The sequence below is a fragment of the Athene cunicularia genome (assembly GCF_003259725.1).
Source record: "Athene cunicularia isolate RWA chromosome 4 unlocalized genomic scaffold, athCun1 chr4_part1, whole genome shotgun sequence".
Taxonomy (NCBI): Eukaryota; Metazoa; Chordata; class Aves; order Strigiformes; family Strigidae; genus Athene; species Athene cunicularia.
The window spans coordinates 11,570,455-11,588,916 of NW_020799098.1; the positions used below are offsets into that span (position 1 = coordinate 11,570,455).

The window sequence follows — 18,462 nt, forward strand, 5'->3', positions numbered from 1 at the left end:
ACTATATTTGTGGTTTGTATCAGGCTTACGTGGCTTACTTGCCAAAGAATTTAAGGTTGATTCTGAAGCCAACAATCTTGTGCAGTTTATACTGCACAGAGTTCATTTTCCAAGATTTAGTAGCATTTTCCAAACTAATTCATTCCTTTTGTTTTGCCCTCAGTTTTGTCCAAATCCAGACACAGCAGGAATGGTACAGTTTTGTTAAAAGCATTCTGCTGTGCAGAGTCATTTCTCTTGTCCTTAATACCAGGTTCAAAGTGGAACTAGGGTAGACCAGAAGTGAGGAAATGTTGGATTCTCTGCAGCACAGAGAAATCATCATCACACTAAAGCACCTTCTCTGGTAGATGGATGTAGAGCTCTAAAGTCTACCAAAGAGGCTGAAAACCAGTTGCAGAGACTAAAGGTGTAGAGTGATTTCCTTCTTTCCTTTCTGGTGTCTTTGCTTCTCAGCCATAGCACAGAGATGTAGACATCTATAGCTATTGACCATGCAACACGTATTATAATAACTGAGCAATCTGTGGTCACAGTAAACCTCACCATCAGAAGTGCACTTAATTAAACAGAAACATGGGCTTTTTAGTTTGTATGTCTTACACTTTTCTTGTAATGCTCTGAGATTAAAGGACTTGGATCATCTATGTTCTTTCCTTCTAAATGTATCCATAGCTCAGAAGTAGAGACAATACACAAAAATGAAAAAATGTAGCTGAGTCCACTGGCTGTATGTGCACATAGGTGTGTGGTCCCACTTCTCCCCTTGAGACCTACAGGTTTGATTCCTTTTTCTGGTTCAGCTGGATCCTGAAAGCTGCTGTCACCATATAATCTTATTCACTTGTAGTTACTTACCCAGGAAAGCAACTACTTAGGTGGTCTCATGCTTTTTCCACAATGCTTGCTTCAATATGGCTGGCTTTGCTGACAGGCATGAAGTGTCTTTTGCATGCTAAATACTTGCACTTTTTTATTTAAAATCTTTTTTTTTTCTCCATACAAGGTACTAACATAAGGCAGACTTCACCATGTGCTTATGCAGCTATCTACCTCTGTGAATGCTTCTTTAGACACCACAAAACTTTACAAAATGATTACATTTCTTTTATTAACTCATTTATCAACAAATATGTTTAAGTCTAAGGAGCAAAGTCCTGTCAAAAATTCACTCCTGCCTCAAGAGAAGTATTTGCTACAGAAGAAATGAAATTTTCTTCATTCATGTTAGCTATCAGGCAGAATAGACAGGAAAGAAGAAAGGAGATGGTTGTTTGAGTTCAGTGCAGAACAGAATAATGAAATTCTCTTGTAAGTATAAACCAAAATCTCTGAAATATTAATCATCATCTTTTAGACCTCACAGAGGATGAGGGTGATTCCAGATGACTATGGAAAAGGGAACATTTTGAATATATTTTTAAATATATATACACACACACACACACACACATCTATATATACACATATATATATATGTGTGTATATATATAACCACATATATAAACTAGCAAAATAGAGCCCAGGGAGTTACAGAATTAATTTTCATAACCACAAAGATAACAAACAATTAAGCTATCCAGTTATAAGCACCTTGGAGATAATTAAAATGATAGCAAACAGCCACTATGGATTTGACAAAACCAAATCATGTCAAACTAATGTAATTTACTTCTTTTATAGGGTAACTGGTTTAGTGGATAAAGACAGGAGAAAGTGTAGCATATTTTGACCTTTGTTGACTGTTACACCGTTCTAGTTGACATTGTCTCAATGTAAAAAAGAAAACTGCAGATAAAATCATTGTAATGAGGAATGGGAGCACATATCCAATTAGAAAAATCCATTTTCAAAAATAATTATCAAACAAGAAAATATTTTTAAATATGTATCACAAAGATATGATGGGTCCACAGTCAATATTTTCATTAACACCTATGTGGTCTAATAACAAACACATAAAATTTTGCAGATAACACAGAAGGAAGGGTGAGGATACCGACTGATGGAAGCAATGTTCAGAAATCAACATGATGAAATACCCATGACCAATTGCAGAAAGTACTCCTAGAGAAGAAAAAAACCCACACCAAACAACAGCAAAACAAAAAAAAAAACCAACAAAGGTGCAAAGCCACAATGGAGAATAACTTTCAAATATTGAATAAAAGGCTTGGGAAATTCTGGGGAATTAAAACAAGAATGCAGTGTTGCTGCAAAAGAAAAAAACCTAATTCTAGGCTGTATTCAGAACTGGAAAATAGAAGACATGAAGCTAATTATTTTGATGAACCTGACACTGGTGGAACCTCTGGTAGAATATGGTTTCTAATTTTGGATGTTATATGCATCTTTACACACGCACTAAAAATGAATTTGAAAAAGGGCAAAGATGACTCATACGCTGCTTTGAAAATGTAACCAGTAAAGAAAGATTGAAAGAATTGGGCTTTTCTCTGGAAAAAGTAAAGCTAAAAAGTACAACAAAAGGCTTTTATCTTCAAAGAGATCAATAAACTTAAAAGACACAGCTGCGCAATTCTCTGATTCCTTCTCTTCAGCACTGGTGAGGTCACACCTGGAGTACTGTGTCCAGTTCTGGGCTCCTCAGTATGAGAGAGACACAGACAAACGAGAGAATCCAGCAAAGGGCCATGAAGGTAAGGAAGGGATGAGAACATCTCTCCTAAGGGGAAAGGATGAGGGAGCTGGGGCTGTTCAAGCCTGGAGAAGAGAAGGTTCGGAGGGATCTTACCAATGCATATAAATACCTGAAGGGAGTGTGCAAAAAAGATTAAGCCAGGTTGTTTTCAGTGGTGCCCAGTGACAGGACCAGAGCCAAAGGTCATAAACTGAAACACAGGAGATTCCCTCTGAACATCAGGAAACATTTTTTTACTGTGAGGGTGACCGAGCACTGGCACAGATTGCCCAGAGAGGTTGTAGAGACTCCATCCTTAGAGATATTCAAAAGCTGTCTGGAAATGATCCTGGTTGACTAGTTCTTGGTGGCTCTGCTTCAGTAGGGGGCTCAGACAAAATGACCTCCAGAGGTCCCTTCCAACCTCAACCATTTTGTGATTCTGTGGTGGTAATGCTACAAGATATTGAGGTTGTTTACTCCCCCTCAGTAGAGCAAGAAATTAGTGAAACATCAGGATTAGAGCTAGAGATTCCATAAACTCTTGGGATATTGCCCAGTCCCAAATCCTATAATGTTATAAAAATTATAGAAATTACTCTAGAAATTATGCAAATTCTACTAGAGTAATATGGGAGCTATGCACAAGCTCTATATGTATTCAGCAAAGGCACTGCTTCAGTTGGTGAACTATAAGCCTCTCTGTGGATTTTTAGGAAAAGACAGAAATAACTTTTCTGCCTGTTGGTCCAGTCTCTTGTAAAAAAATACTCATTTCCATCATGGCTACTCTGATTCTACTGAATGAAAACCGTGTTCTGACAGAGCACAATAACTTCACCACCTGATTTCACCATTCTCTGGCTTCAGTAAAATTCCTGAGATTCAAGAAAGTGTCCCAGCACAGTCACAATTCCCATGAAAAATGCAGGCATAGAGCTTTGTAATTCCTAGGGTAAATTTCCTAAGGAATCCAGTACCTTACATGCACCCAGCTTAGCAAACTGTTTGAAAAAAACACAATGATTATTAATGCTGTTACTGCAGTAATGCTTGTTGCCCTATTGAGGACAGGGTTTTCAAGACACATCAGAAGACCTCAATTAAAGTATTGCCAAATATCACTAGAATAAAAAAGAATTTTTCCCAAGTAAGGCAGGCATGTATTAAGTAGGATTCAATGGATTAGGTGAAAGCGTGAGCTACAATAAAGCAATACATTAGAGTAATCACAATCTAATTGCTCAGGTGCAAAACATGTATGCCCAATAAAAGCATACGAATGGAAAAAACTGGAATGGTGCAGCAAGTGTAACTGATGATTAGAAGTTAAATATCAAGATGATAGTAATTCATAAGCTACTAAAACCTTCCTCTTGATTAATTAAATTTCATTAGAACGCCATCAAATCAATTCTGTTGGAACTATGAAAGATGATGCTGTGATAAATAATTTTTGAAAGAAATTCCAATTACCTTGGAAATTAATTTACTTTTATTTGTAAGAATTTGGGATCTATAATTTTTACTTCAGTGTTTCAGTTGCCATAACAACTTTGTACATTTGTTCCTAGTTCATTTATGAGCACATCATTTTTTAATTTGATTGCATCATTTGATAGATAAGACAGTTTAATGCAGTTTCTAAGCTAACTCATTTAAACTATTTGCTGGAGGATTGCTGGTTATTTCTGTTCCTGATAAAGCTCATAATCAGGGGGAGTTAATTTAATAGAAATTATATGCAATGATAATCTTTTCCAGTAAATTCGTGTATCTATTCAAAAGAAAAGAGCATCTATTCAATAGATGTTCCTATTTCAGGTGAGCAGTCATAGCCGTCGGCTATGCAAACCACCTGACTGTAGCTATGATGGTGCTGATGCTGGAGACTCCCAGAGACTCATCAGGTAAACATTCAGCTTCCATGACTTCATTCAGGAGGAATGAGGCTGATTTTGACAACACAGTGCTCATCTCAGATGTCGCAGACATAGCTTTTTATAACCACCACACTTGCCTTCCTCTTTAGCTTTTCTGCTGTGTTTTTCAGGATTTTGTTCATAGGCTGTCACAGCATCAAAACATTATTTGCCAGAGCAGGTGGATTTTTAGCTAGTGTCCCATACCATGGATCTCATGCCATATACATTAAGAAACCTTGAGCAACTTTTTGTAGTATTATGCTAGTTTACCTTTGAACCATTTTGCATATTGTCTCCAGACAAAGAAAATGGCTTTGAGGAGCCTGATGTCTGGATCCTTAGAGCAGCACAGCTGAACCTGCAACAGTTTTGCTTTATTGATGAATGTCTGAGAATGCTCAAAGATGTCAGAGTGGCGGCAGTGATCCTGCTGTACTACCCCACCAAGGTTATAAAGACTGCACATATGGAATTTATTCAGATATTTAATGTAGCAACTTAAATTCTTCAAATTTTGCAGTCATACTGAAGACCAGTGATGATAACTGCATGATGCACAGCTACTTTTGTTTGAAATCAGATGCCTCTTTCATTCTAGACATGCTGCTTTAATCTCCCAAGTGCTGTGTTGGCTTTTGCTCTCTTCTATATGACTTTGTCATCAACCGTAATGTTTGAAACAGCATACAGCCAAGGTAGCAGAATTTGTCTGCACAGTGCTGTACTGCCTTGTTAACACATTCTAATAAGATGACATGCCATTTGGGGATGGAACAGGACCTGTATTTTTTGGGGAGAGTCTTCAAATGTATAAAACTACTGACAATAAAACCTAAGGTTTGAATCAGCATCAATCGAGGATCCCACATACGGGTGATATGGGCGGTCTCAGTGGCTCTATCCTGGATAACATGTCTAAATTCCTCTGGGTAGCACCTAAGGAAAGATGTCCAAACATGTGCTAAAAGGCAGGTACCTGAAATTCTTTATGGATCTAAACCTCGATATCCAAGAGTGAGTATGTGACCAAGCTGGTAAAGGAAACTAGACTCTCAGAGATGCTAATTAATTATTTTAACAACTCTCAGTCTGTCTGATGGAAAGTATTCATTTAAATGGAAGCTATTACAGAGCTATGCTAGAAAGTGGTACTTAGATCTTGTTCCACATATAAGCCTTCCTTTCCTGTAGTAAATCATATTAGTAGGAAATACAATTGTCAATGAACTTACTGTACTGTTGAAATATTTTTTTAACTGTCACAACTCCCTGATTATTTTTATAACACAATTGCAGTGTCAATTTCTGACTGGATACTTAATCCCCCTTACAGTTCATGAGATATCAGAGGCTATTTACATTAAAACAGCAGCACCTTTCTCAATTTTACATAAACGAGTAGCATGTTAGAAGTTTCTCATCAATTTACAGTGAGATCAAAGAGCTGAGTCCTTTGCTTCTCTTAGGCTTTACTATGAAAGATGGCAATATAAATGAAAGAGCAAATATGACAATCTTCTTTTTGTTTGGCCTAATGTAGTTCATAGTATTACAGTGCCTCAATATACAGCAAGACACATGACTTCCCCATGCCAAAATCTGTAAAGAAATTACCCAGTTGAGGGAGTAAAGTGATAAGGTTGTGGCATGGAAGGATGCGCTTCATCTCTAGTGTAACCACTGCCAACAGGTAGTGTTCTTAAGTCACAGAGCTGCGACTTTCATTACTAATGAAAGATTTTCCAAGGGGATACATGGGTTGGAAGAGTGGGTTGCTCATGACTGTGTCCTACAGTGCTATTTAAAGCCTACCATTTTGAAAAAGAAAATGACAGAAGAATCTTTATAGACATGCCTTCCTCCTAACAGTTGTCTTTGCTTCCTTTACACCATTGTAAAATCAATAAAAACTAGATAAGTCAAAGGGTTCATAACAGTAAAATGGATGAAAGTAATGTAAGATTCTAGCTGCAATCTGTTACACATCAAGATTATAATTCAGCATATTTTTCTAATTCTCCAAAAGAATGCAACAGAGGTCACATTTTCTTCCCAAATTGCAACTACAGAGATGATGAATGCTTCCATGTGCAAAAGTAGACACCTGTCTACATAAAGCAACTGCACATAAAGAGTGTTTGTGTACACAACAGATCACGTGCAAATATACTGAGACACTTGTGATTTAAGTGCCTTAAACTACAAACACATGCATATACTTAATGCACTAAAGAGAACAGTAGGTTTGGGTTGGTGGTTTGGGTTTGGTTTTGGGTTGTTTTGTTTGGTGTTTTTTTTTTTTTTTCCTTTTTTTTTGTTTAACTGCCAAAGTGAAAAATGAAGGGAGGAAGCAATTTAGTTAAAATTGAACCAAAATATGTTTTTTCATTGTTTCCTTCTCCCAAAAAAATAATAATTGCCATTCATTCTTTTATGCCAAAAATCTTGATTTCAGCTCTTCTGGGGAAAAAGAAAGGAAATGAATGCTTAGATTCTGAGAAGTGCTGGGGAGGAGCAGGATGAGCATGTTCCCATTTATGCAGAAGCTCAGTGGCTCCATGATGTTTGTGAATTACCTCCAACATTTTTTCCATCTATTTGGTAAATTCCTGTCCAAGAACAATCTTTTAACATGTAAGCTGTTTGGAAAAAACTTCAGATTTAATGCCTAGCCTGTTGCCTTATACAGAAATATATACAAGGTGGACAGTGAACAAAATGGATTAATTTAAAGAAAAACATATGACATTCTAGAGGATAGCTTTGCATCATTCAGCTCTCTTGTGTCATCTTACTTAAAAGATCAAATTCATTTGGGTTACTTACAAAACTGTATGATTAATTCTTTAGCTAAAAATCCTTTTCTCTACTCACACGTTTTAAAATCTGGTCTCTTTTGTCACACGTAGGAAATTCTTCATTCAGACTTGACCTGACAGACCCAGAGTGAATAGCCTATGGTTACCTGTACTATGGCTCCATATTTTGAGACCAAAATATAACAACATGGAATTCAAGACCTCCCACAAAATTAAGTAAAATGTTGAACAATTTTATTGCTGGCCTGTTTCTAATGTTTACCTCATCATCATTTATTAGAACTAGAAACTAAAATGGAACTGTCTCCCTGAAAAAGAAGTTAGAGCACCACAGCAACAGGCACTGGGTCAGTGACAGTCTCAAAATGACACAGAGACTCTATTTGAATGACCAAGTCATGTGTCACCTTTTTTTTCTGGCCCTCTCTTGTCCTTTAAATAGGGACAAGATGATAAAAGATACTTACAGAACATGGATTCCTAACATTTCAGCTCCTCTTATTCAAATATATTTCCAGGTCTGCCCTCAAAATGTACTAAATATGGGCTTTAGCAAGTCACTGAAAGTATCATGTTCCCATGCTTCTGAATATATTATGAAAACTTTACAGAAAGAACAGCAAAAAGTGAAGCCTTACTCACTGAACAACTTCTGAACAGAGGAAGAGACAGGAGCAGTCCCATGGTTTTGGCTCCAAGACCACAGGTTGGCAGTGACACTACAATACACTGACTTGCTCTGCTGACATCTGTGTCAGCAAAAGCATTAACTTGCCATTAAACAGGCATCTGTACATCTGGATTAGACAATATCTAGATTAGACTGAAACAGAGTAACCAGTTTGCTTTTTCAATGCTTTTTTCACCATTCTCTTCGCATCTTTCTGGGTGTTTCCTCCATCAATTGGCAGACATATATGTTCCTCATTATGCAGAGAGCAGAACAACCATTTCATAACTGAGCAATGTTTCTCAAACAAGAGATTAACTAGCTGCAAATAAAACCTAGAATTTGCCTTGGGAAATTAGCTATTCTCTCACATAATGAAGCTTTATCTACCTTTTTTAGGGGCTGAAATATGAGAAAGTCAGTAGTGAAGTATTCACAACTCAGAGAAGTATCTCCACCTTGTAAGATATTATCTCTACTAACTGATGCAGATTTTGACATTGGACTCTTTACTCAAAGTCCTTACTCAAAGACAAGAGGAAAGGTAGCATGCTGCCTCGTGTGGCACAGCAATATGCCCCACAAATTACACGTAGTGTTGACAGTGATATTTTTAAAGATGTGGTTGACATTCCTAACAGAATTGACAGTTGCAAAAATCCAGATGGTTTTCTGTAATATCTAACACCTGTTAATACCATTTCCACCTTGTTTCCAATAAGTTTAAACTAGACTATTTTCTTGCCTTTCATTATCACCTAGGAACTCAACAGGGATGCAACAATGGACTTTCAGGACAGCAAAACACACATGCAGGTGTCCTGCAGTTCAGAGATGTAATAATGTTCCCAGCAACATCTTAAATTGTTACTCTATTAGACCTTAGAAAAAAACCCCACAACCTCTTGAAAAAAATACAATTACCCTAAAGGAGGATTTTGATTCTACCTGACATAAAGAAAAGCAGACCTTTTATGTAACCTCTTATTGGCCTGTTAAAAGACATCAAGGTCTGCAGTATCGCATGATAGCCGTGGTTATTGTGCCTACTGGGTTTATACTGCTATCTAAATAACCTGGTTTGTGAAACACTCTCAGAAGCTGAACTGTGATTGAGAAGTAATTTTAACAGGTTTGAAACTTTCATTATAGGAACTACTTCCTCTGAAGAGGAACATCAATATTTCAGTCACACAAAAATTCTTCCTTTTTCCACTGAGTTAGGCCATTACTCAATCCAGTGTTATTAAGTCATTTTTCCTTCATATAATCTATTGTTAAGTATCACACTGGCTTGCAGTAGCTTTCATTCTTAACAGATTTAGAACAAAATAAAGCCTACTAGACCATGCACTATTTTGATGAATATATATCAATTAGTTGGGAAAATTTCTTAGCAAACCTTACTTATTCATTTAGCAATAAATGGTGGATTTAAGCTGTCAGTTAGAAATTGATTTTTACACAGATCGAGCTTCCTAAACTTTATGAATACTTTATTGCTTGTCTTCCCTATAACTCTTAACTAGGTCTATTCAGAAACTGATTATTACATAAAATCAGTTTCCTAAAGTTTTTAATACTTTACCACTTAAAACTCCTAAAAATCTTAACTAGGTCTATTGCAGAGAACAATGGAATAAAATAAATTTTCCTTGGCATTTGAGTGTACATATTTTGAATACTGCAGGGGATTTGGATGAATGATTTAGATTAATGTTGACTGGCAGATAAGAAGTCAGTTTTATGAAAACTTTTGACACGTCAACATTTGTTTTTTCTCTGTTTTGGAGAAAACACAAAACTCTGAAATGAAGAAGGCTACCAGTTTCACATTCCCCCATTTCTTCAGCAAAGCTTTCCAGACCACTTCATTTTGGATAAGTTAGGAGAGAACAGGAATTCAAATGGAAGTCCCCGATGAGTCATGTTAACATCCCAGTAACCATGATAATGAGAAGTCTCTCTTACACACAGTGTTACTAGGTCCCTTAAATGTCTTTCCCAAATAATCTTTTATGTGGATTTTTTTTTTTTTTTAATAAAAATTAAAAACCTTGAGGGAAATCCCTAACACTCTCTGCTCCATAATTTTGCTGTATGATTTTTCAGCTAATACCTTCCTGCCTCAGAACTAAGTTATCTCTACTAATTTTTGCAGATTTTGACATTAGACTCTACCAAAGTCCTTACTCAAACAAACTCTCTACCAAAGGGAGAAAATTAAATTCCTGTAGAAGTAAAAAATGTCAGACTAGGTCTTCAGTAACGGATTTGGGGATTCTTCAGGGTGAAAGACAGTTAGTTTATTCCCATTACTATACACATGTTCACCTTACCATGTTCTACCCAGAAAACAAAAATACCTTTTATCTAATAAAATGCAAAAGATGGCATAATTGATTTTTTTTTTTTTTTTTTTTTTTTTTTTTTGATGACAGTTCTCAAAAGTAGCAAATCACTGTAGATTCAGTCATGCACAGAAACTTAACACAAGTGTGGAGGTTTGAGAGAAAAAAAAACCTAAGCCAGACAGAATAACAAAAGGTCTTGATGTAGAGTCCGACAAAGTACCACTGGGCAGACAACGTCACCCTGAAGGTAAAACCCAATCCAAAGCAGTAGGAAGCTGATACAACGGCAACAAGGAAACACATACTGTAAATTAATTCTTCCCATTATGTTTAGAGTCTGGTAGGAAGGCTGGAAGTCTTCTCAGGGCCAGCCTGTGACAGTAAGTCATTGATATCCTCTATGTTCAGTAGAACTAGCTGCAAAGTAAGGTCCTACAAGACTGGCACTGAGATGCTGGAGTCAGACTCTTGTTCTGCCCTTAGAAACATGCAAATCACATGATGCTTTTTGTCAATCTGGCCTCAAGTACCAAATCTAGCTACAGTTCTATATATTTCAGATGGATGACTTCAAAAAGGTATAATTTTACATGAGCTCTTTAGCCTATTCAGCCAGATATTTAAATACATCTTCACAAAATCACTGTTTTTAATGATACTTAATAGTAGAAGTATCCACCAGGCATATAGTCATCACACACCTTTTTATCTGACAGTAAGTACAGTTTAGGATAAGCTTTTGATCCCTCTACTTCCACTGAATCAATGGAAATTCTTCATTCAGAGGCATAAGTGTCTCTGTGTGGCATATATTATACCATAAAAAACCCTATGCATGACAGAAGGGGAAGATGGTGGAGTAATACTGTTCTTCTCAGGTCTTATACATATAAGAGAGGATAAATGGGACAGTGAAAGAACTAACAGACCAAATTCACCCCTACGCAGTATAGCATTATGAACTTGGCACAACGTTTTTAAGTACATTGGGTGGGATTTATGTTTTGCTGAGGAACTTTTACACAACTCCACACGGGGCTATTTATTTCTTTCCTGGGGAAAATGCTACCGGTACGCATCAAAAGCTCCTAGGAGAAAAACCTTGTCATGAACACACTGAGCTCCAATACAAAGGATCACACAAGCTGTTCTGATAGGAGCACATGTAACAACCTGCACATCTCTGAGTGCATTCCCCTTTCCTGCTGAAGTCAGCATGTGTCTTTCTCCCTAATTGGACAGGTTAGCATTTATCCTAGCATTTATCCTAGAGACAGAGCAAAACCTGCAGCTCAGATCCAGATGTCCCTGATCCTTTGGGGGAAAAAAAAAAAAACAAAAAACAAACAGGGGACTGCATTGCAGAATTTGGTCATTTTAAACTCTGCCTCAGTCACTGCACAGAATAAAAACGTGCATTTGTTAGAGCTATGTTTGGTTACACAAAGTACTGTAATGCTAGTTACTAGGACAACAATATAGTTGTTTAGACCGTGAAGACAATTTTCACAAAAAGAAAGGATAGCTATTTAACATTTTTGAAGTCTGCCTAAGAATCTCTAGAAAACAGAAAAAATGTAGGAAATAGTTATTTTTTAACCTATGTTTCTCAGATTTGTATTTGCAGTCCTATTATTCTACTCTCCCCGGTGGTAACTTTGCAAAATTTCATATCAACATAAGAGTTCATCTTTACCATGTGAAATACTGCGCTCAGGTAATTTCAAAGACAGGTTGAATACTAGGGCTGTTTGGAAATCAGTGTAAGATTCTATGTGACTGCAAGAAGCAAAAGACATTGACTCGAGGACTATCTAAAACATCCACAACTAAAAACATGCTCAAGTGCAGAGAGAGCCCTGACAAATAGAGATGAAACCAGGAACTTACGTCATGACCAGTGTCTCATCTCCAGGTTCACTAAGTAATCCATCTACAAAGACTGAAGTGCTGGTAAAATTATGTGTACTCCAAGTCTGGCCTTCATCTATGCTGAACCTGTAAAGCAGAAATGGTTTTCATTTACAAATGTTATTATACAAAACAGAATTAATTTATTCAGAAAAACATCCACTCACTACTAAAGCCCGGGATTTACGATTGCGAAAGTACAATAAGCCAGGACAGTGTATCATATTAATGTGATTTTTTTTCTCAGCAACGTATCCAGGAGCTCACGTCTTTATTAGAAGGTGTATAATAAATTTGCCACAACAGTGGAAATTCTCATGCAGATAAAAACTGAGGTCTGTCAACAAACTATCTTGCTACCTTCTAGGTTCAAGAGTAAGTGAATTTACACTTCATTCTTTCTAGTTGTCTCTGAATTACAGACCTGTTAAGCAGAGTTGAAACATGAGAGCCAAACCAGCCCAATTGCTACAACATGTGGGAGGTGCAGTAACTGCAGGCACCAAGATGATGGCCCTTCACAACTCACACCATCCGTTTAAAAAAATTCGCAAAAGATGCTGATGAATCAGAAAAACATACTCCAAATACTTCGTGCACCCAAAATTTATGAATCAAAGCCTCTTTCCTTCTGCACATTTCCTCCAGGTCTTTTGGTTAGTAGGTTAATGATGATTTTCATTCTAGCTAAGCAAGTACAGAGCCTAGCTCCTATCAGTGCACAGAGTATTATGTAAAAACAAACCTAGTCACAACTGTTAAAAATCTCTTACATTTTTCATGCTGAAGATGATAGTTTTGTATGCCATTACATAAGGTTACCATACTTTGTTTCACTATCATGCAGTTTTTTATAACTATGCATTTTTAATACCATGCAGTATTTTATAACAAAATGTTTTGCAGCAAACCTTTCCTGCCAAACAAGCTGAAAAGGCCATTTACTACCTTGTCACTATATGACAGGATCTACGCATACTTCAGTTGATTCATGCATGAGTATTTCAGATGAACTGGGCTTCTTGTATACTGTGTTACACAGTACATAAGCACTCATAAGTCCTTTCCCCATTGGCTCCAAAGTCCACATGATATCGCTCTTGCCAGAGCAACTTAAGGCTGTTCTCCAATGTCTTCATTCACTGTGCCCCTTGGAAGGGACAGAGTTTTACTACAGTATGAATGAAGTATCATGACTGGATGTCTAAGCCACATATGTGTGATAGGTTGAGCATCATTGCCATATACTGCTGGTGCAAACCAGTAGCAGATAACAACCATGCTGAACATGTCTTGTACTGTGGAGTTCCAGGACAGACTTTTAAGCAAAAACACCTACACATTGACGCGAGGAAATTTTATTATGATTAATGCATTATGCCATGGTACCTTAAGCACCATGAAGCAATCTTTAAGAAAACATCCACCTCGACTTTGTTGACTTAATGAATGTTAAATTAAGCTGACTCCACCTGCATTTCATACATAATCACATTGAAATGCTCATCTTAAACTCTGAACTTTGCCTGAGCTCTCAAATACACAATAGCTCTACTCAAATCGACTGTACGATTACTTGAGTATTTTCAGAGGGATAGATGTGTCTTTGATGGCCACAATAACTCCACCATGGTCCAGGTACAAGATATGGTGCTCTTCTTCAAAGACCTACAAGCAGACAAAAAAAAATACCAGCTAAGCAAATGTAAAACCAGCAGAAATAAAATGTACAAGCAAACCAGGATTAAAAGACTTTTATGTTTTATAATGTCCACACTTCAAATTGAAAAGGACATAAAAGTCAGTTTAACTCTTATATTTCTCTCAGCTGTAGAAGAAAAGAAAGTTAAGCAGGTGAATCAGAAAACGTTCAGGTTCAAATCACAGTCAGATTAAACTGTCTAAAGTGATTTTAGCCCAACCTTATATTTCTCACAGTATGCATTCTGCATTCCTTCCTATTATATATCACCAAGTGACCTATCACCTTACTTTGGTATTTGCCATATTCTGTGTATCTTGCAGAATAAAATGCTTTGTAGACTAATTCTAAGAAAAATAGGAAAAGTACTGCTGTCTGTGACTTTCTCACATGTTCTCCAGGTTCTGCAAAACTGGAAATAATTGGTGCAATCATGTCTTCTGCATTTCCAGCGCCAATGATTTATTTAAATTCAAACTTCATGTGATCCCACAGAGGCTGCTCTGAGTTCTGAACCAAAAACACATGTAATATTAATGATGTAAAGGATTCAAAATTTCCCAAATTATTTTCATTCATTTTCTAGAGTTCAGCAGCAGTACTAAAATAAACAAACAGGATAAATCTTTTTACATCTGAAATCTGTTTTATGACAGGGTTTACTCATGTTATTAACCTGTGAAAGTTCACATTTAACATAAGCACAGGTGATAAAGTGAGAGTTACTACACACACTTAGCAGTTAATGGACAAACATGCAGCCTCCTACATGCTTTACAAAGCAAAGGTGAAAACCAGAAAGGTTAGTTTTACTTTGCCTTGTGAATGAAAACATACTGACAGTACTAAATGCTTCGTTTTTTTGGCAATACTAAATACTATATTTAGAGGAATTATCAGCAAGATTGAATTGGAGTGGAGAAAAAGTATCATACAGCACATCCACAACTACTTCAAAAATCATAAGCATGTAATTTGGGTTGAGAATTCAGTCTTCCTCTCATCTAGTCAGAACATATTTTATGGGAATCCTAGGGCTTCAAGTGTCTGATCAGTTTTTCAGTGTTGCCAGTTTACAGGCAAACCCCTGATATGAGGCATTTTACAGCCCTATCTACTTGTTCCACACAGCTGCATATTTTAGAAGACAATTCAGTAAAGGACAGATATTAATTTTAGATGCATTTCAAAAGGATGAGATCAGCTGGAGTCAGATAAGCAAGCAGACTTTTGATCCTCCTCTAAACTTTGAACTTTTTTACAAATAAAAATGAAACAGTGTATGTTGGGACAGGAAGTCTCCAAGAGCTTCACCATCATACTGATGATAAAGGAAGCTGGTATCTGCATCACTTGATCCAAATTACGTTTTCCCAGAAAAGCACCATGGCAGTTCCTCATGCAGCATTTTAGTACCCCAGCTTCAGCACACCATAAAGCACAGCCAACACGTTACAGGCATATTAATGCTATCTTTATATCATGCTCTTCTTGCACACATTTCAAACATTTTATAACCAAAATTTATTAAATTCCTTATGAAATATCTTAATCTATAGTACATTGAAAAGAATTAATGATTTCGTGCTTGTGGAGTGCAGCACAATACCAAACATCTCTACTTTCTGGAAACGAACCCAAGACAGTTTGCAAAAAATTCAGGTAAAGGTGGTCCCAGTGTCAGAACTGCAGTTCAAACCCAGGAACAAGAGACATGTGTTCAGTCAGCCACAAATTCTGATGTATGTCTCTCCACTAGCTAAAGCCAGGTAATAAATTTATTATGATCCTTGCTTGTAGCCAGTCACTACAGAACTAGATTTTTATAACCTATTTCTATTTTTTCCTTATTCTGTAATTTTTCAAGCACATTATGAGCTTTATGATCATAATGTCCACTTCTTTTCTGTTCCTTTCTTCCCTCTGCTCTAAATGTTTTTCTTGTGTCTGTCCTAACAACTTCAGCAGCTATTTCAGGACAGAATATCTGTTAGGAGCAATTAGCAGAGCTCCATTAAATCAAAGAAAACATGTTTAAACGATCTTAAGAGTAATTTACTCCACACAATTTTACTCTGAGATACAGAAGTTTCAAAAGTAACCAAAAGTACCCAAAGTCACTTGCTTCTCTCACCAAGTGACATCCATTTCTAAATTCAAATGTAGAAACACAAGTCTTCCTACACAGAATTGCAGTTGGAGCTTCCCAGGGGTGAGAGGCTGGGATCGCAGCCTTTCCTGTTGTGCTTAAAAGGTGTTACCTCTTAAGATGTCTACAGAAAAACAAGTATTCTCATTTAAACAAAGGTTTCCCAAATTGCTTTGATACAAAAGGATTTGACATAGAGAAATAATATTTCAACAAAGCACTGGCCCCAGAGGTCTAGATTCAGTTCCTAGATATACAACAGACTTTCTGTGTAACCTTATTAGCTTAATTGAGAGTTGCTACACTAGTTACTTTGGTAGCAGAGCAAATATGAAAGGCTTTTTGTTGCTGACTTTTTCTGTTTATTTAAGCCATTTCTTTTGAAAGCCAGACCTTTCTCTTACTCTGTTTGCCCTATTCAAGCACAGTGCTTTAACAGATGCTGTTGAAATAGCAATGGCAACCATAACTGTGAACATAAATCATTTAAAAAATAAATAAATAAAATAAACTCATATGTATACACAAGGTCATACTTAGCATTTGACAGAGTATCCTAGTATTTTAAAAACCGGGACTGAAGAAACAGGCCCCACAGGGGAAAAAGTTGTTTAAAACCTGCATGGTCTGAAATTGTGCTCAAAGGTAGCCCATTTCTCCCAAGATACAAGATTTATTTATCTATCTGACTCAGTATCATGTTTATTAATGAATTTTATGATATTGTTTCCCTGGCGTAATAGACAGAAACCTTCCAAAAAGACATATGTGTCCCAGGAGTTCACCCTAGGCTACATCTTCGTGGGTCACTTAAGATGATCTAAGCCCACATAGTTCATGATAACGTCAAGGTGAGATTCTCTTCCCTTAAAGGCCAGATTACGGCTGCTGCATGGACATTTAAGATACTTGTCAATCAGCTCCTAAACTACTGCTATTTACAGTGCAATGTTGTACAATACGCAGTCACAAATTTAAATTTGCCGTAAATGGTACACAGTGGAGCGATGTCTTCAGGAGATGCCAACAAGCAGCTCTGGCATCGTGCAATAGAAAGCCAGAGCAACAACTGGAGCCAGCCCAAGTGATATTCTGGCTATTTATAATCACAATCCTTGTTTTTACTTCTCCATTTATCACTAGTATTTACTTAATTTCACAAAATTCTCATTTGGTAATTTTTATTTCTACCTATAAACACTGGCTGTATATCCTACCATAGTAAGATATGAACTCTCATATGACCTTACCGTATGCAAGCTATGAAAATATGGGTTCCACTGAAATCTTTAAGTGTATACAGCTGGTTAAGGAATTATGGAAAGAAAATGATCACTAGGTCACTGTTAAATTGAGAATGTATTACAAATTCAGGAACTCAAGGACTGGTCCCATTTGGAATCAAAAACTGAATCTGAGTCAACAATGTGATGGTGGTGCAAAGAAGAGAAATCTACCGAAATGAGGTGCCAGTAATGTCAAGACATCAAGGGCAATCATTTCATTCTGTTTAGTACTGATAAAATTTGTAATTTTGCATTCAGTTTTACATGCTTCAGGAGAAGGATGTCATATTACACAGTCCAATTAATGAGCAACAAAAAGTAAAAGTGCTTTAGAAATCTGATCCACTAGGAAAATAAATGGATTTGAGTTAGCTGTTTTCCAAGGGGGAAAACCCTATACTCTGGGTAGAAATGGGTAATCACCTTTCAACATCTGAAAAGTTATTCAGAGGTGACAGGAAACTACTACTCTCCAGAGACAAGGAGAAATCAACTTGCAGAACTTGTGAAACTGCAAGAACAACAGCAAAAAGCATAGTCTGCTTAAGTTAAATATTCAAAAAAATCTATGAAGAGTGGTGACACACCACAGTCAGACTGAAGAATCTCCTACAGTGAAGGGCTAACAAATAAGCCTGGCAAACCTCTGTTAGAGATGTTTCTAGTATGTTTGATGTTGTCTCAGAGCAAATTGTTGAATTACATGATCTTGGACCTTCCTCCCAGGCCTACATTCCTATGAACCAATACTGCTATTATTTCTCTAAAGCTTTTAATTAATTCCTTGAACTACCTTTCCTTTTAAGTCTTTTATATTTCTTTTCTGCGTTGCTCTGTCACTCTATGTAAGCACAGACTGCTTCTCTTCCAGTCTGTAGACAGCTCAGCAACATGATGTGTGGCATGTGAGAAAGGTTACAGGCATTCACTCATGACAACCACAAAGTTTCCAAGTCAGTGACTTAAACCCACCTGAAGGGTTGTGCCAAAACATGAGCTTTGTTC

At 36.8% G+C, this 18,462-nt stretch overlaps 1 protein-coding gene across 7 annotated transcripts in view; it reads right to left on the reverse strand.

The window, feature by feature from the left end:
- Positions 1–18,462, reverse strand: part of SORCS2 (sortilin related VPS10 domain containing receptor 2) — a 385,148-nt gene that overhangs the window by 40,461 nt on the left and 326,225 nt on the right. For all 7 annotated transcript variants that reach the window (XM_026846778.1, XM_026846777.1, XM_026846776.1 and 4 more), the window contains exons 12-13: positions 13,897–13,988; positions 12,300–12,407 (exon numbers count right to left, since the gene is read on the reverse strand). In XM_026846778.1, the coding sequence (XP_026702579.1) occupies positions 12,300–12,407; positions 13,897–13,988 (200 nt within the window). The remainder of the gene's footprint in view (positions 1–12,299; positions 12,408–13,896; positions 13,989–18,462) is intronic.